The 26,257-nt window shown below is 36.9% G+C and overlaps 1 protein-coding gene across 12 annotated transcripts in view; it reads right to left on the reverse strand.

Moving 5' to 3' along the window:
• Positions 1-26,257, reverse strand: part of GRIP1 (glutamate receptor interacting protein 1) — a 622,932-nt gene that overhangs the window by 365,475 nt on the left and 231,200 nt on the right. For 5 of the 12 annotated variants that reach the window (XM_074325452.2, XM_074325450.2, XM_074325451.2 and 2 more), the window contains exon 1: positions 4,292-4,516. The exons of 4 other annotated variants lie outside the window; for them this stretch is intronic. In XM_074325452.2, coding sequence (XP_074181553.2) covers positions 4,292-4,424 — 133 coding nt within the window. In that variant the 5' untranslated portion in view covers positions 4,425-4,516. Of the gene's footprint in view, positions 1-4,291; positions 4,896-26,257 lie in introns of those variants that run through there. 3 more of the 12 variants (XM_074325444.2, XM_074325442.2, XM_074325441.2) reach the window with 2 other exon arrangements.

The following is a 26,257-nucleotide window of genomic DNA, read 5'->3' on the forward strand; positions in this document are numbered from 1 at the left end:
AAAAATGTTGTTAAAGGAACTAGTGAGAAGAAATTACTTGAACTAATTACCCACACCAAATTCCTAAAAATTTTCACACTCCACACACCTTCTACCAAATTGTTTCTTCTCCAAGAAGAACAATGCAGGGTATTTTTCAGTGAAATAAAAGAAAGTGAGCATCCCCCTTAAAATGCAATTTGAACATCTCAGGCACTTTAAAGCCTAAATTGGCTAACTAGGGATTTACATGCATGCATTGTTTAACAAAGTAACTTAGCTAACGATGTTTTTAAACATACACATTACAATTGTTGCTCATTTATCTATTAGAATAGGCAAGCAACAGAACAATAAAATAATTTGCAAATACAAATGACCTTTTCTCAAAAGGTCTAAACCATATATTCACATTCCCCCCTTTCCCTAGTTTCCCTGAAAGGACTTCAGTAGGAAAGGTGAAAGAATGGGTCACTAAGGACTGCCCTAGCAGCTTTCCCCCCACAACTTTCCTCTCACCTAGGTGAGTCAGGAAGAAAACTGAGAAGGGCGGTTAGCATGGAGGAACTCCATGCCTAATTCAATGCCATTCCACATGTGCAAAAGGTGCCAGGACCCTACGTGAAAGCAGCTCACATATTCCTATTCCTAAGAGATAAACATATTCCTCCTTTTTTAGTAATTCAAAGCCCTGCATGGACCATAGCAGCTCAGGATTTCCATCATAGATATAAAGAATGCTAAGAGAACACTTATAGAATGTATATTATCTGTTTTATAACTTGAATATTATCAGGTGTGGCTAAATAAAAATATACATAAAACAGGGTTGCGAGGTTTTTTGTTTTTGTTTTTTTTATGTAACAGATGAATCAAAATATGATCTGCCAGAATCTTTAAAAAGGCATGGCTATAACACAGTATTTAGTTAAAAACAAGTAAAAGCATCAAACATAATAAAATTGAATTTCAGGATCCTTTTCGAGCTTTTTGTTACATTTGAATCCGTTGTGTAAATCAGTGCCAGTTTTTCTTAAGGAAAAATACCAACTGAATCATCTATGTGAGAATTTCAGAGTAAATGGTGCTTCTTGGCAGATAGCATCATAAAAGATACGTCTAGGATTTACCAACATGTTCAGAATTTCATGGGTTTATAAACATCCTCCCAAACTCCTTAATATTCAATGATAGATTATTATCAGAAAGGAACAGAAATTTCCCTACCGACAATTCCTGACAGAAAAACAGTTCCCTCTGGATAACCAGGTGAATATGTTGGCTTACATCCTAGTTAAAATCCTTCAGCCAATATGTTTATCTAATTGTTTTAGAAACAAAACAAAGTTTAAAACGATATAGTTCTAGAAGTTTGAAAGCTTGCGAATTCATTTCATTTCCTGTGAAAACCCAGAAATGTTTGGAAATTTGCCCAAAGCAGTCCTCTAGTTTAATTAAGCCCTAACTCTAGAGCTATGAAAGGATAGATGAATGATGTAAGCAGGTTTTTGAAAAATCAAATAGAATAGTCATCCCACGCACAGTGACATACATCAAGTCCATATAAAATCTGGGAAGATTTAAAAATCAGTCTGCCATCATCACCACTGTTTAAAACTCGGTTTTGATGGAGTTACTGAAAAATCATCCATTTTTAGAAGCACTTCACTTTCATAGGCTCAGACCCAATGACATTTTAATTCAGGCTTTGGCATTTCCTGAGATTATTAAGCATGTTGTATTTACGATGAAGAAAATGAAGGTGAACTTCTAAATCAGAACCCACCACAGAGGAGACATTATTTAGAGATAAAATTAAATATCAGTAAGCACTTGAGAATGTACTAAAAGAAGGGCATACTTATTGGTGAATTTTCTGAGGTCTTCCTAGCTCAGTCTTTCATTGTTACATGTATAAAGTGCTTGTGGTAATCTGAACCACTGGATAAACTGACAAGACAGAGAGTTAAATTTCTTTCAAGAAACAAACAATGTAGGGAGAAAAATAAGAGCAATGACACTTCTGGTTATCAATAGCACCATTAACTAAGATGTGAATGTCATCAGTAAATTCCACCGAGTTTTAAACCTTAATGTAAATAGTTTTTCTAAGGCATCTGGGAAATACAGAGCATAAACGTTCAAATTATGCCAAAGACTAATTAAATAGATACACCGCCATAAATGTAATTGAATTAAACCATAGTACCCATTTGAGAGGATTGGTTTTAAGGATCAGTCTCACCCTTTAATACTTTTCTACAGCCATAAAATATAAGTGGATGTCTCCCCTATCCAATTCAGCGAGTCCCTGAAACTGAAACAAAAAGATGCACTGAGAGGTCATTATATTACATGTCTTCTTTAAAAGCCCTGGCTATTTAACACTTGATAAAATGCTAAATTCCAAGTACCTGCATCCATTGTGACATACTCTGTTTACTATATAGCAGTTTGAAGTTGGCAACTCAACATGTATCTAACTCCACAGAGTTATATATTACATATGGGTGCTTTCTGATAAATCACAGGGAAAAACATGTCAGTTTTGCATCTAAAGGAAATAACATTTGATGTTAGTATTTTATCTTTAGCATGACTTTGACAAATCAGATAAATTAAGACATGACTCTCTTTAAGTTACTGTCCTTGATGTATAAAGACTCGTGCCTTAGCTGTATCATTCTCCAAACTCTAGTTTGGGGATGTTTCTTTCCATAGCTCCATAAACATTTTTCCTTCTAGGCACATTTTGTACCCTTATGAAGTATCTCTGTTGTTTTTCAATTTTTACCAAAACTAGTAGGGTGCAAGCATTTGAGAGAGATTTTTAAAAATTCTATTTGTACAAACACATCACAGTGGAAACGCAAGAAGATATGAATTTGATTCATTATATATATATATATATATATATATATATATATATATATATATGTTGTAAGAAATTTGTACAATAAACATCAACATAATTAAAAGTTCCCAAGTTTCTTTTTTTTATCTCCAGGTTTTCAGAATTATGCTTGCAAGCTGACAGTATTTTTTGATGTGACACAGATCTTAAATTCTTGAATATATTATGAAAACTAAATTTAGGAAACACAGACTGTCACTACATTAGAGCAGACTATTTGCGTCAAACTCATTGCAGAAAAGAAACATCTCTAAAACTCAGATTACTCTGTAAAAGCCACATAGCCATATTATTGAAGCAAAGAATTATAATTTTGAATTGTTGTGTTGTTGCCACCACAAGAATTTTCAACTCTCAATTTTCATCCATCACAGCAGCATTTCTGGCATTTAGACCTAATACTCATGTATTTCAATACCACAAAAATGAATTCTAAATTATTTATTAGTCACCACTCAGAAGCTGTAAATGGGATGTATTATAATTAGACATCAAAACACCATGGAGAATTAGAATTGAAATACAAGTTTATAAAGATCCCTATTGAAGAAGATTAAGAATAATTTTTAATTTTATAAATGTAGATCAGACATAACTGTCAGTTCCCCCGTTTTAGGGCACCTCATAAACTCAGTGATCTCTGCAGGTCACTGCTTTCTCTCCGCACCCTGAGGCATTTCTGGGCATTTAAAATCTATGACAAGTCTAAACCTCACCAAAACTTAAAGGACTGACAAGAACAAGGAAAATTCTAGTTCTCTGCTATTTAGAAGCTAATTGACAAATGTCTTCATATGGATATACTATTTTATTCGACAGGTATCACTGCTCTAGCTGACAGCGAATAAGAGTTCCCTAATTTAATAACAAAATTATGAACATGCATCAGAGAAACGCATTTGAACTTCCTTGTACAAACAACACCTAAGATTAATCACAGATAACTGTCTGGAAATCTGTATCAGGAGCATTAATGAGCAGTATCAACTTGAACATAAACAAGTATTTCTTCCAAATAAGCTAGCCTTCCCTCTTCTGAAAGAACAAAAAAGCAGTTACTTGAACACAACTCGGACAGAACCACCTACTACATTTAGCCACATACTACATTGGCTTGCAAGATAAATGTGTGAATGGCTCATTAAAAAATGATAACATAATCCATTAATCGCACCTGAAATACTCATCACGTGTAGAGACCTCCTAGTTATATTGTCTAGATGCTATCTGATGGCTATGCTTGCAAGAAATCATCAAAATGCAGCATTCAGTACTTACAGACTGCTTACCGACAACACCATCTGGAAACCTTTTGCATCTAAGATTAAAGCTCCACACAAGGTTTATTGTTAGCCCCAGCAAGAGAGAAGGAACGGGAGGGTGGAGGGAAGCGCTTACTTCGAAAATGCTCTGAAGCGTAGTAATAGACATCCTCATAGCCCTCGTGGTAATCCTCTTCTGGTCGGTACTTTTTCCCCTTTCTTCTCCTAGATCTTCTTATTTGCTTGACGAAACCCAGGAAGCGGTCCATCTCTCCCTCCCGGTGCAGCCTGGCTCAGCTCAGCTGCTGGGGGAACTGGTGGAGCATGAATGGCCAACACTGAACCTGGGGTTGGGAAGCGCTACCCTTCCATCTGCTTGTGCTACCATCAGCGCTGAGATTTTAGCCATGGGAGGGGGTAAAAATAAGAGCGATATGGGTTTGTCTTGACCAGATTTCTTACTTTGTTCAGTGTACACTGTCCAAATGTGCAATTTAAAAAAGAAGAGAGAGAGAGAGAGAGAGAGAGAGAGAGAGAGAGAGAGAGAGAGAGAGAGAGAGAGAGAGAGAGAGAGAGAAATGAAAAGGAAGACTAAGAGAAAAAATAAACAGCGAAGCTTTGGGCTTCAAACAGCTTCACAACAAAACAGAACAAAGTTCAACAAGAGATTCAGCTGAGGGGGGAGAAGTCCCAGCACTAGAATTTCACTATCCAACATCTCCATCATCAGGGGCGCGGGTGTAGAAGAGAGGGGCGGGGAAATATGCTAGTAAATGGACTGAACCAAAGCTGGAGACTGAGCGGACTTTTTCTTACCTGCCAATCCCACCCCCTCCTCAAGCACCCGTTGTAGCAAAGTGCAGTGCTTGGGGGAACTTCTTGAAAAGCTGTTGTTTTGCAACGGGGCGGACTGATTAACCCTTTGTGCTCTGTGGCGTATCATACTAATGAGCAGCAAAGTGGTTTCATCCATATGCACTGCCTCTTACTGACAAAAGTGTGCGCTATGTGTTAATTGGAGCAGCAGGGAGAAGGCTCAGCAGCTGCTTTCAAATGACACATTTACCCACTGGGCATTAATGTATTCCAATCACTTTTTGATCTAAATATTAAAATGCACTTCACAGAGTGGCTTCCCCATAGGCTTAGTAAAGCATACCATAATCAGCAAATAAAGGAAACTGCGTGGTGTTTGGGAAAAGAAATACAAATAATCCAATTCTGCTTACAGCGGACTCAAAAATCTAGCTGAGTTGTTACATTTTTTTAAAAATATGAAAACAAACAGGCTAAATAGCAAATAAAACTTAGTTCTTGGTGAAGATGGAGAGAGGGAGAGACGTTTCTAAAAATCCTCACACCCTGTTCATCCTTTGTCTCTAAAATCAGAACTCTTTTTTTTTTTTTTTTTTTTTAAGTACTACAATCAGAAACACTTCAGACTAGACCAAAGAGGTACTCCAAAATCTAGACAGGTCAGCGTTAATAATGGATAATCTTTTCCTCTCCAGCTTCTTTCTTCAGGTCTTTAAATAAATACATTTTTTTTAACATCAGGAAAAATTGAATTTGTTTACACTATAATTAATCAAATATGTCAGCATATTACCTACTAAATTAATAATATTCTGCAACTCTATGGTCCCAGAAATGTACTTTATTTTAAAAGCTACTTACTGTATGAGTCGTTCAATATCTATGTAATGTCAAGTTTATAGGACCATCCCAAAAAGAAGCAATTGCACTTAGCACTGTCTGTTAGATTCACAGGCAATTTGTCTCTCTTGTAGATTTAGGCATTTCTCTATTTGCAGGTATTAATTACTAATGATGGAGTAGGGAGACATTTACTTAAGAGATAAATATTTATCAACCAAGAACATTTCAGCTCTGAAATGTGTAAAGTTAGATTCAGTGAATTCGCCCTATTTCTATAGTCCCCCCCCCTTTTTATGCCTTACCAGTGAGTTTGTGAAGAGAAACACAAACTTAATGATATTGACAAAAAGATACTATAAAATGTCTTAAAAACATCTTTAAACAAAAATTCCCTTGTCCTTAGGTTCCAAATCTTTTCTTTATTATTCTGACTCCTTCAACCAAAATAAACTAGAACATCTGGAAGTTCTAGTTGAAGATCTGGAATCTAGTACTTGAATAGGTCACTAAAAAAAAATAATTAATACATAGGCTTTTCATTTAATTCTCCTAACAACCTTTACAATGAGGTGCTACCTCTATAGATGAGAAAAGAAGGTTTAGAGATGTTTTAGTGGTTTGTCCAAGATCACAAAGGTAACATTGCCAAGTATGCCCTACTACAGGTATTTATTCATATAAATTCAGAGATTATCTTGCCTAAGAACTATTTGCATTCAGTGATTCATTGTTGTCTATGTGAGTTTGCAATTGAAATGGAGCTTAAAAATAATAATTTTTAACTGGGCTAAGCATATATCCTGGTTTATGTGAGTCATATGTTAAGTACACATGTCCTCAGAGATTATGCAGGCAACAAATTTCACTCAACTACCTCTGAATTATTACTGCTTCTAAATTTGTGGAGTCTACATTATTTAAATTTTATAGTTTTAAGCTCTGGATTTGATCTAAATGGAATGACATGCTAGAACAGATGATGCTTCATTAGGGAGAAGATCATTTGTGTATAGACCAACTTAAAACATTCCACCATAGCTTAGTTTACTGATTTGTAATTTCAGTATTCAAAGACCCTGAGAATTTCTCAGCTAGTGATAAGCAACTATTTTGAATAAGAACTAATGCAAAGTAAAACTGTCCACATACAAAACTGTTTTCAAGAGTAAACAGAGATTATGCTTAAAGCACCTTTCTATTATTTTCCTAGTTTTGAAGAATTTTATTTGGGAGGTTAACATTTCACTATCTGATTATAATAACAACATGTTTATATAAGAGGACATTTGGTAGTGCTAGGGAAGAGTTTAAAGTTCAGCCATATACTTGGAGAGGTACAGTAGAGGAGGTAACAGCCATGTTAAAACAATCACAGATGGTTGGGAAGAAGGAATAAGGAATTTGATGTTTAGAGGAAGGCTACTTGGGTCACAAAGAGTGAAAGAATGTGGCCTGGCCATGTGCCATGCGAGGGAGAGGAAGCATGTGTGTATGGGTCACAATCCAAAAGAGAAGGCAAGATACTTGCTTCTCTCCCAGAGGCTGGATCCTTTAATCAAACTTCCTGAGTTCACACCTCTGACTTTTTCCTATCTTCTATCCTAAATCCTCAATGATTAGCAATGGAGGACCAATCTAAAATCTAAAATGCCTTGTGGTTATACAACAGTTAGCTAATATCCCAATAATACTTGACAAATGAGGAGAGTGAAGTTCAAGTCCATTCAGTTAGGTTTACAACCATTTCTGTAGAGAACTGCCCTGTTTCCCCACAGCACAAACATGGTAAGTGGTGCTATTCACCAGTTATTGTGCTCTTCAGTCTGAACAGATGGGCCAGTTGAGAGGTTGCAAGTGGCAGTTCACAGAACAAGTATCTCCCATAATTGTGTTTGGTTTGGCTCACATAAGTGTTGTTTTGTTTATTTGTGTCTTTCTTTTAAGCTGCGCCAATATTAAAAGTCAGGAATTTCACAGATCAGACATTTGATTTTTTCTTTAAAAAAAATCAAAAGATCTGGCAACTCTGGGCCCAATTCCAATATGGCAACTACTGATCAGAGATGAGTGGTGGCTGCCACCCATAAATAAACATGCACTTTCCACTTAGCCACAGTCCCCTCCCCTGGGTCCCATTCTCTCATTCAATTACCACCTGCCCCCTGAAGGCATTTATGCTTGTAAACCATGGTTGAGGTACTGTCCTGATGAGCCAGTTCCAAAACACTAATTTCTTTAAGAGAAATTTCAGTTCCCCTATATTTTCATGTAAAGAAAACAGATTATTATGACAAATTGGTTTTAGTTGTGCTAAATGTTCACTAAACTATAAAATTAAATTTCTTAGAAAAAATTGTTCATATGACAAAATAAAGCAAGTTGAATTATTCAACAAAATGTGTTTCAATAAAGAATAGCAAATACTAAAAAAATGAAAAGAAAAGCGGATTCTTTTTTTTTCTAGGAAGTAAGCAATTTCCTAAACAGCATTTACATGGATTCCATACTCTTCTGAATTCGATTCTCCATCCCCTTTTGGAAAAGAGAAATAGACCAACTACTGAGATTAAATCTCCAATTTACAACCTTCCCTAGATCACTGAGTAAGTAGGACTCGTATGTGTATATTTAGATTAGGTAACAGTTACAGTAGTTTCTAAGTAGCAGTGGGGAACACAGTTTATTAGAAAAATCTTTGAGATACTGAATCAATCTGACCTTATTTAGATCCCACAGTGTTTGCCTGTGATACCAAGAGCAGCGACACTGACATACTGAGGGTGGCAGAGTATGAAGGGAAAACACTCTGGACCCTGACTGACAATTAGAGCATTCTTAACCCTGTCAGACCCAACACCACTTTACTGTGGCAAATGATTTGTAATATCTCCCTTTACTAACTGAAATTCATAGATCATGTGACTCATGTATATATAAGTTAAACACAAAATTCCTTAATAAAATACACATTTAAGTGCATTTTAATAATATGTATTAAATTGGTAAATCTGCGCATACAACCATACCAGATGATATAGTTAGATCCTTGCACCTACTTCTAAGAAGCAATTTCAAATTTCAGAGATGATCAGGAGCCTTTCCGTACAATATAGACAAAATAAAAAGGTAGAGTCACAGGCGGACAATGCAGTAAAAATTAGTATCTTCATTTATATTAAAACTGTGAAAAATATCTCAAGTCAAAAGAACGAAAAGAAGTCACAGACGAGGAGAAAATATTTGCAAAAGTCACATCTGATAAATGCCTGTTGTCCAAAATATACAAAGAACAAAATATAGAAATACTAAAAGAATGCTTAAAACTCAACGATAAGAAAACAAACCCACCTGATTAAAAAAATGGGTTGAAGACACTTTAACAGACACTTCACCAAAAAAGATAGACAAATGGCAAATAAGCATGTGAAAAGATGCTCCACATCATATGTCATCAGGGAAATGCAAATGAAAACAACAATGATATACACTACACACTTATTAGAATGGCCAAAATCTTCAACGCTGACCACATCAAATGCTGGCAAGGATGGGGAGCGACAGGGATTTTCCTTCATTGCTGGTGGGATACAAAATAGTACAGCAACTTTGGATGACAGTTGGTTTCTTACAAAACTAAACATACTGTTACCATACAATTCATTAACTAAGCTCCTTGGTATTTACCAAAAGATTTTGAAAACTTATGTCCACACAAAAATCTGCACTCAGATGTTTATAACAGCTTTACTCATAATTGCCAAAACTTGGAAGCAACCAAGATGTCCTTCAGTAGGTGAATGGGTAAATAAACTGTGATACATCAGATAACGGAATCTTATTTAGCATTACAGAGAATTGAGCTATCAAGCCCTGAAAAGACATAGAGGAAACTTAAATGCATATTACCAAGTGAAAGGAGCCAATTGAAAAAGGCTACATACTGTATGATTCCAACTATATGACATTCTGGGAAAGGCAAAACTATGGAGATAGTAAAAAGACCAGCGGTGCTAGGAGTTGGGGGGAAGGAGGGATGAAATAGGCAGAGCACATAGGGTTTTTAAGGTAGTGAGACTACTCTTATAATACTGTAATAGTGGATACACGTCATTATACACTTGTCCACATTCATAAAACGCCAAGAAAAAATTCTAATGTTAACTATGGACGCCGGGTGATAACTGTCAATATAGGTTCATGGATCGTAACAAATATACCACTCTTGTGGATGGATGTTGATAATGAAGGAGGCCATGCATGTGTGACGGGGAGTGGGGGGCGGTATATGGGAAATCTCTGTACCTTCTGCTTAGTTTCGTAGTGAACATAAAACTGCTCTAAAAAAAATAAAATCTATTCTAAAAAATCACCTTAGGCCTCTGTATATAACAGCATTATCTTCTGGGATCAAATAATTATAAAAAAGTTTTCATTTACAGAAATAATTTATTCATATAGATTTTTGAAAGTTGCACAGATGTAGGACAAATTTTCAGTTTGTAAGAGTTTCTTCCTCTTTTCAGTACTCCTAGCACCCCAGACCCCCCCCAAACAGGGCTCATTAGAGCCTGAAGTAAAATACTTTCCATGTAAAAGTAAATTTTTTAAAACTCTTCTCTGGCATACATATCTGTGGGTAAGCAGGCACAGCCACCTCCTAATAATAAACCAGGAAGTTTAGAGTTTATGCTCTTAAATGTCACGCTATGCTATCTTTAACGAGTTATTCTACTTTACCAGCATTTTAAAAATAATTATAACAAATTGTTATTTGTTATATGTTAGATGTCATTGCATACATTCGAGTGAGTGATCTAATGGGTTTATTTAAAATTTACAACATGCTAGAAATGATCTATTTTGCAAATATATAAATGATGAAATGTATGATGAAAAACTTTAGATGTGAAGTTAAAAATCTGTGAGGGGAATGCATTTGTTTTTCAAATTCTCTCAGTGGAAAAAGTTGGAGACCACTGCCTAAATGTAGGGATGGTTCCCTTTCACTTTAGTATCCTTAGCTAGGAGAACAAGTTACTATAGGCTCAAAGTCTGATGAGCAGAAAGATGGAATGAAGAGTGAATAAATGGATGAATGAATAATTGATTGAGTGACGATTGAAGAGACAAGATTTGCCCGTGATTGCTCACTAAGAGTGGGAGAGATTTTTTTATAGTGAAAATATAGCTGTGTCCTGTGCCACTGGGCTAACAGATCATGGAGAAGTACAGGGGTGAGGGGAGGTGTGGAAGGCACCATTGTAGGCTGGCTGTCACGCACTCTTGTGAGGCTCCAAGAGAATATAGCCAGTAAGCTGCTGCCCTTTTAAGTGGAGATGGACCTGAGTGAGGTACATGGAGCAGACCTAAACCAGACAGCCTGCAACCAACCCTATATGTCTTACAGCCTGAAGTGGAGCTGCCAGGGGGAGCCCAGCCTTGATTAGCCCAATTGCAAACTCCCTGCAGACCAGTGAGCGGAAGAATAGAAATGGCTATTGTAAACCACCGGATTTGAGGGCAGGGCTCATAAGGCAGATGTATGACTATATGCTGACTAAGGTACCACTGCACACTTGCCTAGCACGGTTCATGCAGTGTCACAAATGTGTACCTTTTTATGTCCTTCTTACGAGGCTGGGAGATACACAGGACAAGAGCCATATCGTTGACTTTTAGATCTTTTGGTCTCTGGCACAGTACTGGGCACAAAGTCGATGTTCAATACATGTTTAAAGATGACTGAATAGATAAAAGAATGAAGTGTTACATAAGTTCTGAGGCTTCTTTCAGCACAAATTGCAACCACTTGAGCATCCACCCCTAGGCACTAAGGAGGCTCAAATACACATTGGGGAACCTAAGAAACAGACCAGTGACAGCCGAGAAAATGTCTAGAAAATAGTCCCAGAACACAACTGCCACTGATCATTGTTCCCATTCTTCTAAGGATGCGCATTTTGACACACAATGTACCCGTGAGGAGAATCCGATCTGGGCCCTCCAGAAATTAAGATCAGGATGGGAAAGATTCTTTTCAGTTTGAGGGTCAGTAATGGCTGCTTGTTAGAAAATATAAATTAGGCTTGCCCTTCTCTCTTAAGAAAACACACACACACTCTTTAATTTTTTTCAGACATTAAAAAACCCATTTGTGCCTTCTCTGTGTTATTTATTTTTAACCCCTGGTAGATGGTTCTAGAATTGGATGTTTCTGGAATTCTGGATTATGGGGAAAACAATCCCATTAGCCCAAAAGCCAATCCAAGGAAAGAAATTCTGTTCTACCTATTTAAGTTTCATTGATTCAGTCAGGAAATTGTTTCTGTCAGGAAATTTAGCCTTATGGTGAGAATAAAATGTAAAATGTTATCAGGAAAGGCTGGAATTTGAAGAGTACCTTCGGTTAGTCAACGTTAATCTCTATATTCTGTTTTTGTACAAAGGTTAAATACACCTGAAAAGAGAATGCAAACTATTGGATTATTTTTTTCAAGAATAATATGAAGTGTTCAGTTTGTTGCTATGTCTTTCAAAATAACTGAATTAGCTTTATAAGTATACATAATATGCAGTACTTCCCTTTTTTTTTTGTTTTTTTCTGCACTGATTTTACTAAACGGGTCTATGGTACACTAAACAGGTTTGTTCTACATTATGCCTTTCACGTATCTCATTGCTGGAGGATGATGCAAAACTAAACAAACATAGAAAAGTATCTTAGTGCGATTTATAATGGGTACCTTGTCATTAAATGAAAGGCGAATGCCATTCTCACCCACGTACTATGCCTCCAATGGACTCCAGATTCATGTAACCTAACTTCTTACTGAGACACATTACAGGCATCTCCAAGATAACAAGGTCAGAAATTCTAGGCACAGCTCTCAAACCTGCACGTCCCATCACAGCGCCCATATTAGCAAACAGTATGACCCTTCCACCAGTGTCATCCTGGATTCCTCTCCTTCAGAAGAGCCACATCCAACCTATCAGCTAGACCTTCAAAATAAACCCCAAATCTACCCACTTTTCTATGCTCCACTGCCACCCCAACCCCAGCCAGCATTTGTTCTAACTAGGCACCATATTGCTACTATTGCTTTACTTTCCATACAACAACCAGAACGATCATATTAAACACACATCAGATAATGTCACTTCCCTGATTAAAACTCTGCAGTGAGTTCTACGTGCTGCTAAGACACATAAAATAAAACTCCACAACCCTTATCCAGGTGTTTAAAGCCCAAGCTGAGCTGGTCCCTGCCTGCCTCTTTGGCTTCTTCTCATATTACTCTTCACGATGACTTTCTTCCCATTCCCGGCCAAATGCCCAGCCCAGAGTCGTTGCCCTTCCTGTTTATTCTGCATTAAATGTACTGTCCTCAAATGTTTGCACAGCTGGATCTTTTTGTATTATGTTGTCTCCTGGTGAGGCCAAGCCAGACCCCCCACTATAAAATAGCCCCTACAGACACTCTTTCCATCATATCACCCTGTCACTTCGCACTGTCAGAAATTACTTTGACAATGTGCTTATTTGTATGTTATCCGTTTCTTCTCTTCTGGGATATGACCTCCCTGAGAATAAGGACCTTTACTTTCATGTACACTGCTCTATCTATCTTCGGGTTGTGAGCAGTGCCAGGCAAGATAGACAAACAGTAAGCATTTCTTGAAGGAATGAATCAGATTTAGTGTGAGATAAGCACATATTGTTCGTGATTTGTGGAAACATACAATTTAAATTATACAAGGTCATTTAAAGTTTGCTTTCTAAAAAGTCTAGTAAAAATCAAAATCACCCAGCAAGCATATGAAATAGGGCTAGTCCTAAAATTTGGTCAGAGCTGGTCTGGATTAAGTATCGAGCATGTCACAGGTGCTAAATACATATATTTATTTTTTCTCTTTCAAAATTTTTGTTATTAGTTTCATGTGTACAAAACACTGTAATAGTTAGACATTTATCATTTATACCCCTCACACAGTGATAACCCCCCTCCCCAATCTCCTACCCCTCTGACATCGCATGCAGCCATTACATTTCCACTGTCTGTATTTTTTATGCTTTACTCCACTTCTTGTGGATATATATATATACATATATTTATATAAAATTATGGTTGACATTCATTATTACTAAATACATCTGATAGAGTCAATAAATGAATCTTTAAAATTATAGACATTCCAAAAGCCTTTTTAAGCTAATGGGTTTAAACTCTTCACTAAGCTTGTAACTAAAGCTAATATCAAGTAGAAAGATGGCTTAGAATTCTCTCCTGTTACACACCTACTGCTAAATAAATATTGATTGTGCAATTTGTATATAGGATACAATTGAGCGAATATATGTACAAATAAATAAATGAACCAGTCAATGGTTCAATAATAAAAGTTAAAAAGAGAGGTATGAACAAAGTTTAACCAAATTGGATAAACAGTTCCTAAAAAATCAACAGCTCTTAAGTATATCAATAGCAAACCAGACAAGTGTACCTGTAAATGACAGCTAGAATTGGGGTCTAAGAAAAGGCTTTACGAGAAAAAGGTCAAGAAGGCAAGATGAACCATATGGCAAAGCACTTAGAGCGAAAAAAGAAGAGAAATTTAAATTAGATTAGTCATCACTACTCGAAATTGAGTCTATAGGAAACTATTTCAAATACTAAGAAAATGTTCTGTAGCCAAATGAATCGATTAATAAAAAACCCAAGCTTTTTGAAACGCAGTGCTTTGGTAAATAAATCAACCAACCAAAGAAACATAAATAAACAAATAAATGTGTGCCATTTAAAAATAGATTGTTCTTGCTCTCTAGTAGCCTAGAAGGACAAGTGAAAGAGAGAGAGATAAAGATAGAGGGAGGAAGGGGAGGAGAGAGAGAGGAAGGAAGAGAGGGAGGGAGGAAGGAAGTATGAATGAATTCCCAGGCAATAGAAACCATTAGGCAACATGTTGTTCAGAACCATCAATACAGAGCTTAAATAGATCCTGTGAAGTCTCACAATGTCGTAAAAGGACTTCATAATCAGCACTATTTCCCCCCGTTACTTGAAAGCATCTTAGCTGCATAAAGATAACATCTGTCAGCTAGCAGAGACTTTCTAGTCTAAATCTTTTTATCTATGATCTATTACATATTCAGGTAAAACATGAATTCAATATTTCGCACATTTTTCAAAACTATAATATTCAGATGGCACATTTAGCATTTCAAATATGGAAATTATTTTTCATTTTCCTATGCTCATTCCAACTTAGTTATTGATTGACTATATTAATTAATTTTCCATGGTAGAAAAAAATACAAAAAAATCTTTAAAAACTGGAAGCGTAATGTCAGTTATTCAAGCCCTTTGATGCCTAATATATTTTGAATCTCAGAATGGCTGCCTGACATTTCATTTTGCAAGAAGTCTAAACAACCACAATAAATTTACAAATGCAGACATGCCACAGTTAAATTTCATTTCACGCTTAGTAAGCAAACATTATCAAACTGTAAGCACTGTCCTCTACTGTCTTTTTAACTCAAAATCTTGTAACCAATGGATGGTCGACCTTGAAATATTTCACAGACGGATGAATTGACTTCGTTTATTCATCAATTTGCAGACTAGCAAACTTAGACTGTATGTAATACATAGAGCAGGTGGCTCTGTGCCTGATTTAATAAACAACACAAATAATTAGTCATTAGATGGAAGCAAATTAGAGACCCAATTAGGAATTATTCAAGGGAAAATTCTTCTAAAAATAATTATTTCTTTCTGCATTTAAATTTCTTTAGACACTTGCTTCCACTTTCATTTGTTGAAGGCAAATTTCTTTAAACAGTTTGCATCAATTTCAATGAAAGCAGGAAAATACCTTCATTGACGAAATCATCAGATTATACAGGGGTTTGTGGGACTATAGAGTGTTGAGAACTGAGAAATGAGAACTGAGTGCTATAGAGTGTTAGATAACTAATGTATTTACCTGTATTTTTACATTATATATAGAGAAACCTTTCTTAAACATGTTTGGTTTTGTAATATTGCCAATTCATTTGTCATTCTGCATATATCAGTTACTCAGTAAATGTAATAAACATGTAACATTAAAACATTGCATACTTTATAATCTTGATGCCAGGATTCCACTTAGTATGTAAGAAGCAACCATTCAATTTTTACTTATTCAGTTTAAAAATTGTTATACAGTGTCAACTTTCAAATGCAAATTATTAAAAAGGCAATTTATTGAGGCTAATTTTACACCAAGGAAAGTTATTTTGACTAATCAAATGTTACAACTGACAGATATGAACTAAAGAAATGTTCTTTAGAGTTGCCGCAAACACTATGCACCAGTAGGGAAGCTTAATCCTGTAGAGCCCAAGATGTTAATTTTAGTCATAATTTGCAGCTAATGCTAGTGGGTGATGCAAGTTATTATCCATATCCATTTTGACTTTTTCTTTCATATCATTGGTGCATCACTGAGTAAATTCCTTTCCATAGCAGTACCCTAGTGACTTCAAACTCTCAAGAAGTGATGTCGTTATTTTAGTGATGTAGTTAAAATTGAACTCCTGTTCAAAGCCCACCTATGGACAAGGATATCTAAGGACTCTTGGTAATGCATTGTTAAAGAAATAAATGCAATTATTTTTGTGCAATAATGACTGTCAGAGTTTAACTCTGCTCTTTATACAAACTTATAATCACCGATTTACTTAACTGTGAGTACAGGGTAAAATTGTCCTTTCCATTGTTGTAGGTGGAATGCCTAAGCATATGTTTTTCCCTTTGTTCATTAGTTTTTTCAACAAAGGTTACTGAATGCTTACTATGAGACCAGCTGCATTGCGTACTGGTGATAACATACAAAATAAAAAACAGACAATGACTATAGCCTTAAAAAACTTATATTCTAGAGGGAGGGGAATGATAATTTATAGAAAAACTAAATAAATAAATATCAGTAAGAAAGAAGACCTACATTAGATATTTATATCCTTTATTTATATGTATATAGTAAGTGCTCCATATAAATTTGTTTAAAGAATGAAGCCATTAGTATTTAATTAGATCTTATACTGGAATCTTATTTCAAAAAGAAAAAAGAATCAAATCTTATTATAAGGTATCACATCAGTGATTCTCATGGGGGAGGGATTCATAAGAGGGCAGTGTCAGAATCACCTGGGGAGGAGTATTTTCCAACTCACAATTGACCCTTCAAATCTCACATGAGGGACTCCTTCCGCGAGGAAGGCTAACCTTATGCTCACTCTCCCCATCCCTCCCAAGGGGTCTAGGCTTGGAGTTTTACAGCATCCTAATCTTACTCTACTAGTTAGGGCACTGATTCAGGTGCTTTAACAAATAAATAAGGGTGCTTAAATAAGACAGAAGCCTTCTTTCATTCTCATATTAAGGTCAGAGCTGATAGATGGCAGCGAGGGGTTGGGAGAGACTATGTGGCACTGTTAAATAAAATCATACAGGGAACTGGGTTCCTTCTACTCATGAGTGTGACTCACCACTGCCATGGCCAAGTTCCAACCTAAAGGATGAGGAAAATAGATAATACAGGTCCTTCTGCAAAAAGAACCACTAAGGTAGGAGGGGTGGAGACGCACAATGGGCCCCAAACCTCCCTGTGGTGGTTGACGACCAGGAGGGATATCTCAGCCAGGGAGGTTCCCTCCAGAAGAGCAAGGGACCCCAGCCCCACAGAAAGCTCCCCTGCATGGAGCACTGCTGCTGGGAACAGGAGCGCCCACAAAATCTTGCTGTGAAAAACAGTGGGTGTTCTGACCATCCAGGTGGGATGGAAGGCTGTGGGAAACCCAGCCATCCTCTTAAATGTCCCGCACACAGACTCATTCGTTCGCAGGCACTCACCCTGCGCTCGGTGATTCAGGGGGTATCAGAGGCATACAGGGGGCAGACTGAGGTGTGTGGTTCCAGAATAAGGGCTGGAGGACAGTTGGCATTTTCCCTGTGAGGATTCCTTCTCCTGTGCGGTGAGCAGGCAGGTGCCATCTTTCCTGTGAAGCACCCTCTCCCTATGCTTACTGCCAAATCTGAATCTGGTTGGTCTGGTGATCTCCACTGCTCCACCCTGCTGACTCACTGGGATCCCATTGCACCCAACTCCCCTAATGCCAGAGGCAGTTTCTCCTTGAGCATCCAGCCCCTTCCACATTGCACTCTTTCTTGGAAAACGATCAGAGTCTGGCAGTCCCCAGGAGTGAGGCAACTGGCCTTGGTGTGCTTGGGGACTTTTGATGAGTAACTCCAGGCTCAGCAGGGCACCAAATCAGAATTTACATTATCCTGGTCACCACAAAATGTGCCACTCTAGTGACTTCCTCAGACCCTGCCTCACCTAACTTGTAGAATGTACAAGGCTCTGTCAGTATGGCTGAACCTATAGGGAGCTGGCAGGTATCGGCAGGCCTTAGAGTGTCCTGGCTTTATTTGGAGCTACCCCAGGCCCGGTATTGGTGGCAGACGTCCTGGGTTCCCAGTGTGACCTCTCCCACATGCCTCCAGGTTTAGCACAGGCAGCAAACAACTGTTCTGCAGCTCCCGCCAGGTAGTTCCCAGCTGGTCACAGGCAGTGGGTGACCTAGGCCCACACCAAAGCCCCACTCAAGAGGCCCCAAAACCAACATACTTAGAGGTTGCTTCAGACCACAGCAAAACACCACACAATTAGCCCCACAAGCAGCATACACAAAGGGTGGTCTCAACAGTCACCAGATCGTACTGGGGCAAATACCCCTGCACAGCAGCCCATAGCTATAGATGTGGCCAAACCTGACAGTCAATCACCTTGAGACTCAATACTAGCAACTGACATGCAAATAGCAATCAAGGCTCAACTATAACAGGAAGGCACACACAACCCACACAGGGGACACTCCTGGAGCACCTAGTGCAGATGACCATGGAGACAGTTCCAGGGCTCCACAGGGCACCTACTACATAAGTCCACCTGGCCAAGACGGGTAGACATAGCAGATATACTTAATACATAGGAACAAACAAAAAGGAGGCCAAAATGAGAAAACAAAGAAATGCATGCCAAATGAAAGAACAGGAGAAAAATCCAGATAAAGAACTAAACAAAATGGAGGCAAGTAATCAACCAGAGACAGAGTTCAAAACAATGGTTATAATGACACTGAAAGTACTCTGTGAGAACTTCAACATAGAGATAGCAAGCATAAAATAGGACATAGAAACCATAAAAAAGAACCAGTCAGAAGTTAAGAATACACTAACTGAAATAAAGAATGAACTAGAAAACAATCACAGGCAGACTAGATGAAGCAGAGGATCCAATCATCAATTTGGAAGACAAGGTAGCATAAAACACCTAATTGGAACAGCAAAAGAAAAAAGAATCCAAAAAAATAAGCATAGTTTAAGAGACCTCTGGGCAACATTAAGCATAACAAAATTCACATTGTATGGGTACTAGAAGGAGAAGAGAGAAAGCAAGGGATTGAGAACCTATTTGAAAAAAATAATAACTGAAAACTTTCCTAACTTGATGAAGGAAATAGACACAAGTCCAGGAATTGCAGAGTCCCAAAACGATGAACTCAAACAGGCCCACACTTAGGCACATTATAATTAAAATGGCAATGGTGAACGACAAAGAGAGAATCCTAAAGGCAGCCAGAGAAAGGCAACCAGTAACATATAAGGGAGCTCCCATAAGACTATCAGCTGATTTCTCAATGGAAACTTTACAGCCCAGAAGGGATACGCACAAAAAATTCAACATGATGAAAAGCAAGGAACTACAATCAGGGCTACTCTACCCAGCAAGGCTATCACTTAAAATTGAAGGACAGATAAAAAGCTTCCCAGACAAGAAAAAGCTAAAGGAGTTCATTGCCACCAAACCGGTATTACAAGGAATGTTAGTGGGATTTCTTTAAGATGGAAAAAAAATAATCAAAATTATGAATAATAAAAGGAAAACATAATCAAAATTATGAATAATAAAATGACAACATATTGGGGTGACAATTGTTAGTAAAGTTACATAGATTTCAGGTGTACAAGTCTGTAATACATCATCTATATATCACATTGTGTGTTCACCACCCAGAGTCAGTTTTCTTTCCATCACCATATATTTGATCCCCTTTACCCTCATCTACCACCTCCTCCCCCATTACCCTCTGGTAACCACTAAACTATTGTCTGTGTCTATGAGTTTTTGTTTCTTCATTTGTTTATCTCGTTCTTTTGTTGTTTTCAGTTCTATATACCACATATCAGTGAAATCATATGGTTCTCTACTTTTTCTGTCTGCCTTACAATTGTCACCCAAATAAACTTTAATATTAAAAAAGGCAACATATCTATCAACATATCTATCAACAATTACTTTCAATGTAAATGGAATAAATGTTCCAATCAAAAGACATAGGGTGGCTGAATAGATAAGAAAACAAACCCCTTACATATGCTGCCTACAAGAGACTCACTTAGGATTGAAAGACACACAGAAAGTAAAGGGATGAGAAAAGATATTTCATGAAAATGGAAACAAACAAACAAAAGCTGGGGTAGCAATATTCATATCAGACAAAATAGGTTTTAAAACAAAAGCTATAAGAAGAGACAATGAAATACCCAGTAATCCCACTTTAGGGTATTTATTGGAAGAAACCCAAAACGCTCTTTTGAGGGTACATGTGCTTCCATATGTTCATTGCAGCATTGTTTGCAATGGCCAAGATGGGGAGGCAGCCTGGATGTTTGTTGATGGAAGAATAGATAAAGAGGAGGTGGTACATATATACAATGGAATATTGTTCGTCCATGGAAGGGAATGGGTTCTTGTCATGTGCAGTGGCATGGATAGACCTGGAGGGTATTGTGCTGAGTGGAGTGTGTCAGAGAAAGACAGATGCAATGTGATTTTGCTTATATATGGAATCTAAATAACAAAATTAACAAACAAAACAGAAACAGGCTCATGGATACAGAGGGCATTTTAATGGTTGCCAGACATGAGGAGGTTTGAGGGTGTGGGTGATAAAAGGGAAAGGGATTAAGAAGTACAAATTGGTTGATAAAAAGTAGTCATGGGGATGTAGGGTATAGCATAAGAATTATAGACAATAATATTGTAATAACTATGTATGGTGTCAGATGGGTACCAGGTTTATTGAGGTGAAAGATGGGAGGTGGTTTGGGGAAACACGAAAAAGGTGAGGGGATTAAGAACTACAAATTGGTAGTTACAAAATAGTCATGGGGATGTAAAGTAAAGCAAAGGGAACATAGTCAATAATATGGCAATAACTATGCATAGTGCCAGGGTACTAGACTAGTCAGGAGGATCACTTCTTAAATTATATAAATGTCTAACTACTATGCTGTACACCTGAAATTAATATAAAATAATATTGAATGTCAACTGTAATGTAAAACCTTTAAAAGGGGGGAGAGGTGAAGAGGAATAAGAGGTCCAAGTTTCCAGGTATAAAACAAGTAAATCATGGGAATGCAATGTACAGCATGGGTAATATAGTCAATAATATTGTGATAGCATGGTATAGTGTCAGATGGTTGTTGGACTTTTCATGGTGATCACTTCTTTAAAAAAAAATCAAAATAGAACCATTAAGTTGTGCATATGACTTCTCCTCAATGCCCTTGTTATATGGCCAAACCTTACCGCACACAAAGAAAGGGGAAATGTGCTTTCTCCAGCCACGTGGCCAGGTGTCTAGCTACCCCGTGGGAGTTTCTGTTAATAAAGAGTGGGTGAAGAAGTATTGAAGGATAACCAATTTGTCTCCCGTCACTTATTTTATCATGGGGTTATTATTCCCTGCTGTGATTGAGACCGATTTGGTGTTTCCTGGGACTGATTGCCAAGTGTGTTTCAGCAAGTGGCAGGGTTCTGTCCGCCCAGGTTCCCTGGTATCCAGCATGGAGCTTGGCCTCTAGCGGGCACTCAGTTCCTGTGTATTGACTTCTCTGGGCTCTTCTGAAATTTCATTTTCTTTCTAAAACAACCTAGTGAGGTAGGTGCGATAATCTCATTTCATAGCTGCTGATATTTATAAATTTACCCATTAAAGACAAAAGTTATGAATTCAACATTTGAAACCAAATGGGTATGACTCCTCAAATCCCTTGCTTTCACAACAAACCACACTGAAACATTTAAAGTAAACAACAAAACTTGAGCCTACTCCTTTAAAATGCAGCCTCCAAACCTTACGCTAGAAATGTGTCAGAATTTTCAGACGATTATAGTAACATTAACAGCCTTATTTTTATCTTATACCAATGCAAATTTTCTGAATGACAAGAAATAAGAATTCTGATGGTAAAGACTTTGAATTTCTTACGCACATCTGGAAAATATTTGGAATACAACAAAAACTAGATACTCAGCTACATGTACTTGTTAAATATTGTTATATTATTTGCCTCATGTTTAGGGTTTTCACCCTTTATATGCTAAACTAAAGAGCTGTGATGTTTATAATAACATTTAATTTTAATTTCACTGTGGTAAAAACACTTAGCATGTGACCTACCACTTTAACAGATTTCTAAATTTACAATACAATGTTGTTAACTATAGGCACGATGTACAGCAGATATTTACAACTTATTCATCTTGTGTAACTGAACCTTGGTGAGGATGCCCTTATGGAAACCAATATGGAGGTTCCTCCAAAATTTAAAATAAACCTACCATAAAATCCAGCAATTTGACTTCTGAGTCTTTATCCAAAAGGAGTGAAATCAGGAACTCAAAGAGATATTAGCACTCTCATGTTCACTGCAGCACTAGTTATAATAGACAAGATGTGGAAACAGCTTAAATATCCATCAACACACGAATGGAAAAAGAAAATGCTGTGTATACATATGATGGAATGTCATTCAGCCTTAAATACGAATGAAGTTTTGCATTTCAACCAATGCAAAGTAGTAGATCTTTGAAGAGAGTTGTAATTGAAGCAATATTTGCAAAATATTATTCCTCACAAATACTTTTTTCCTTAGGGATAAAAACATAGACTTTTATGCAAGAGTTTGAGAAACTCAAGTTAAACAAATTTTAGCATGTTTCTCAAGTGCAGGGCTTTTTACAGCTTCTGTGTCACTTCTATGTCACTGTGTATTGCGACTGTCTGAAAGGGAGGAAACTTATTTTACTGCCATATATGTTTTTCCCATGGATTATCTCTCTACAGCAGTGAAATAATCCTTTGGTCTTAAATTTTTTGGTCTCAAGAACTTTTTACTCTCTTAAAAATTATTGAGGACATCAAAGGGATTTTGCTTATATGAGTTATATCTATTGATATTTACCATATTAAAAATAAAACTGAGAATTTTAAAATATATTAGTAATTAAAATAACATGTTAGTATACATAACATTACATTAATATAAAACCATTACATGATAATAAAGGTGTCAAAAATGTATACACATTTTAAGTAAGGAGAAAACTGTATTAAAATTGTAATCCTCAATATATACCCATAGCAAAAGATGAATACAAGTCACGTTTGACTTCTGCAATTATAAGAGGTGCTCAAAGTGGTTACCATCAGCATCCAGACACTTCTGACTACAACGAACTACTGCTTGAGCAACATTGACAAAAGTGTCCACTTGTATACATTTTTCTGGCACCCCTGGTATATAACATATTTTATGAAAAAATAACTACATTTCCCAAAACAAAAAAAATAGTGAGATGAGCACTGTTTTATATTTTTACAAATCTAATGTGTAGCTCAATAAGAAAAAGCATTTTCATGTCAGATTTTGCATTCAATCTGTTGTAATGTATTGTTTAATCAAAGCATACGTAGAAACACCGAAACTCACACAGATATGTACTGTGTTTCCCTGAAAATAAGACCTAGCCAGACCATCAGCTGTAATGCGTCTTTTGGAGCAAATATTAATATAAGACTGGGTATTATATTGTATTATATTATTTTATATTATATTATACTATACTATACTATACTATACTATACTATACTATACTATACTATATTATATTATATTATATTATATTATATTATACCTGGTCTTATAGTAAAATAAGACCAGGTCTTATATTAATTTTTGCTGCAAAAGACACATTACAGCTGATGGTCTGGCTAGGTCTTATTTTCAGGAAAACAGGGAAGTTGGAAAAGGAAGGGTGTTTTAATAGTTTTTTCTGATAATTGAGCCTATTCTTTGAACAATCACTGAATTTCTTAATTTATTTGTTAAAGTTTGCAATGTGGAATCTGAAATTTTGTCGATGAACTTTCTGTGCTCTGTTACATTAAAATCCATTGGTCTATCTTACATTTTGAATACATTTTTACACATGATTTTGTACCATCATGCATTGCCATTTGGAAAATTTTGGTTCAATGAGTTCCACGGATCTTCCAAATGTTGACCTGTTTCATTACACCACATCCAAGCATCACATTCATCACCACCATTCATCTTATCAGAAAAGTCAGTAAGTACTGGGAAGCCATCAAGCTCATGACGGTAGGTACAAGTGTCCCAAGCTTCAAATATTCACTTTAAAACTCGAATATTATCTTTGGCAACAAATACAATCCGTTGCTACCTTGGAGATGATAGGTTCGTTTTATTCATAGTCAAGAAAATGTCTGCCAAACGCCAAAGTGTGAACAGCCATAGTTTGCCTCTCAGTTCTTTCAATAAAATGTTATTCCATGGGAAAAGTGGCTGATTCAGGTCATAAGGGGCAACTGCTCCCCCAATACTTTGGAATGCAACAGAAGTGCTTTAAGAGTACACCCCTCTCTTTCTCCTGCCCTCTCTCTGCTGCCTGCAACCTAGCTCCCACTGCTACCCACATATCCTCTGGGGGAGGAGGGCTTTTTTTCTCCATAGCAGCTCTCTGGCTTCAAGCAATGCCTTCCCTGTTTATAAATTTAGGACTGGACAAAATGACTCTTTTAATAAGCCTAGAAGGAGACACTTCCGCTACCATCCCCCAGGCCCTGATATCACCCAATCCGAAAGGGGGAATATCGTGAAGAATTTGGTCCCCTGAGACCTGCCCTCTCCATGTTTTAGGGGAAGGGACCAAGATTGGAACCTGAAGGTTAGAACCAGAAACCACAGGTGAGCAAGGAAGGAAGATGGAGTCAGGTTCATGAATATTAGGGTAGTCAAGAGACCCAACTTGAACAACAATAACCATGACAATAGATGACATTTAATGACACCCTGTGCTTACTACATAGCTCTTTTGGTGTTTCAAAGCACTGTTATACATGTCTTGTTTCCCTCTTCCTGTAAGATCAATTGCTCCAGCCGTCATATCACAACCCACCAACGCATCAGGACCCACTGTGATCCCCAACTGCTACAACAAAAAGAGTACTTCCCATTTTGTAATATAGACTATTAAACCTATGTTTATTATCTCATTAAAAACACTCAGGTGAAACCTGCTTTACTCCAAGTCTGTGGGGGTGAAGAATACAATGACTACTAGTATACTTTGTTACTATGTTGCCGCTGTCTGGGTGCTAAACCTCCAAAAGTGTTGTGCTCATTATGTAACAGCAAATAATATGGACCCCCCAGGGTTCCGTGACTACACTTTGAGAACCCTGCTATATAGAACCACTTCTGAATAAAAACAAAGAGCCTTCATTTTCATTTTTTGCTCCAAGTCCTCACAAAGTAGTTCCCTAAAATCTGAGTGTAATTTAAAGCCTTAATAATTTCAGCAGTATAAATGCTAACAACTCAGTTAATATCTTTTACATGTATTTAGTTTATTGCATTAGAAAAATTTTTTATTCAAAATTTTTGTCTGCAACTGTTTCCAGATGGATTGGTAGAGGAAGCCCCTTTCTTGGTGACCTCAGATTTACCTCCATTGGCTGTGTGTGTGTGTGTGTGTGTGTGTGTGTGTGCGCGCGCGCGAGTTTCTTTTGCAGGTAATATCCAAACTGTTGTGTATGTATCAAAATCTTTTTCTTTTGGTGATTTTAAAGCTAAGAGTACAAATGCAATACTTTCAGTCAATAAACTCAGGTGGTGAAAAATTTTTTTAAAAATTTAAAAATCAGCTAGAACAATATATAGCATACGGTGGTAGTTATGTTAAATTGTAATAAGAGACATTAATAATTAAAAATGTTAATGAACCAACTTTTCAGATGTTGCTTTCTGTAAGTAACTACACTACATTATTTTTATGTTAGTTATCTCACAGAGAAAATATGGCAAAAACACGTGAATTAAACCATTCACTTAACAACTAACAAATATTAATTCAGTAACTATTATGTCCCAGGAATTGAGCTGGGGATTGAAAAACATTTAGTAAAGGAAGCTTTTAAATAACAGACATTGCTATATTGAAACTATTCTTTATA

The sequence above is a fragment of the Rhinolophus sinicus genome, chromosome 1 (genome assembly GCF_057876585.1).
Source record: "Rhinolophus sinicus isolate RSI-liver-muscle chromosome 1, RSI-T2T, whole genome shotgun sequence".
NCBI lineage: Eukaryota > Metazoa > Chordata > Mammalia > Chiroptera > Rhinolophidae > Rhinolophus > Rhinolophus sinicus.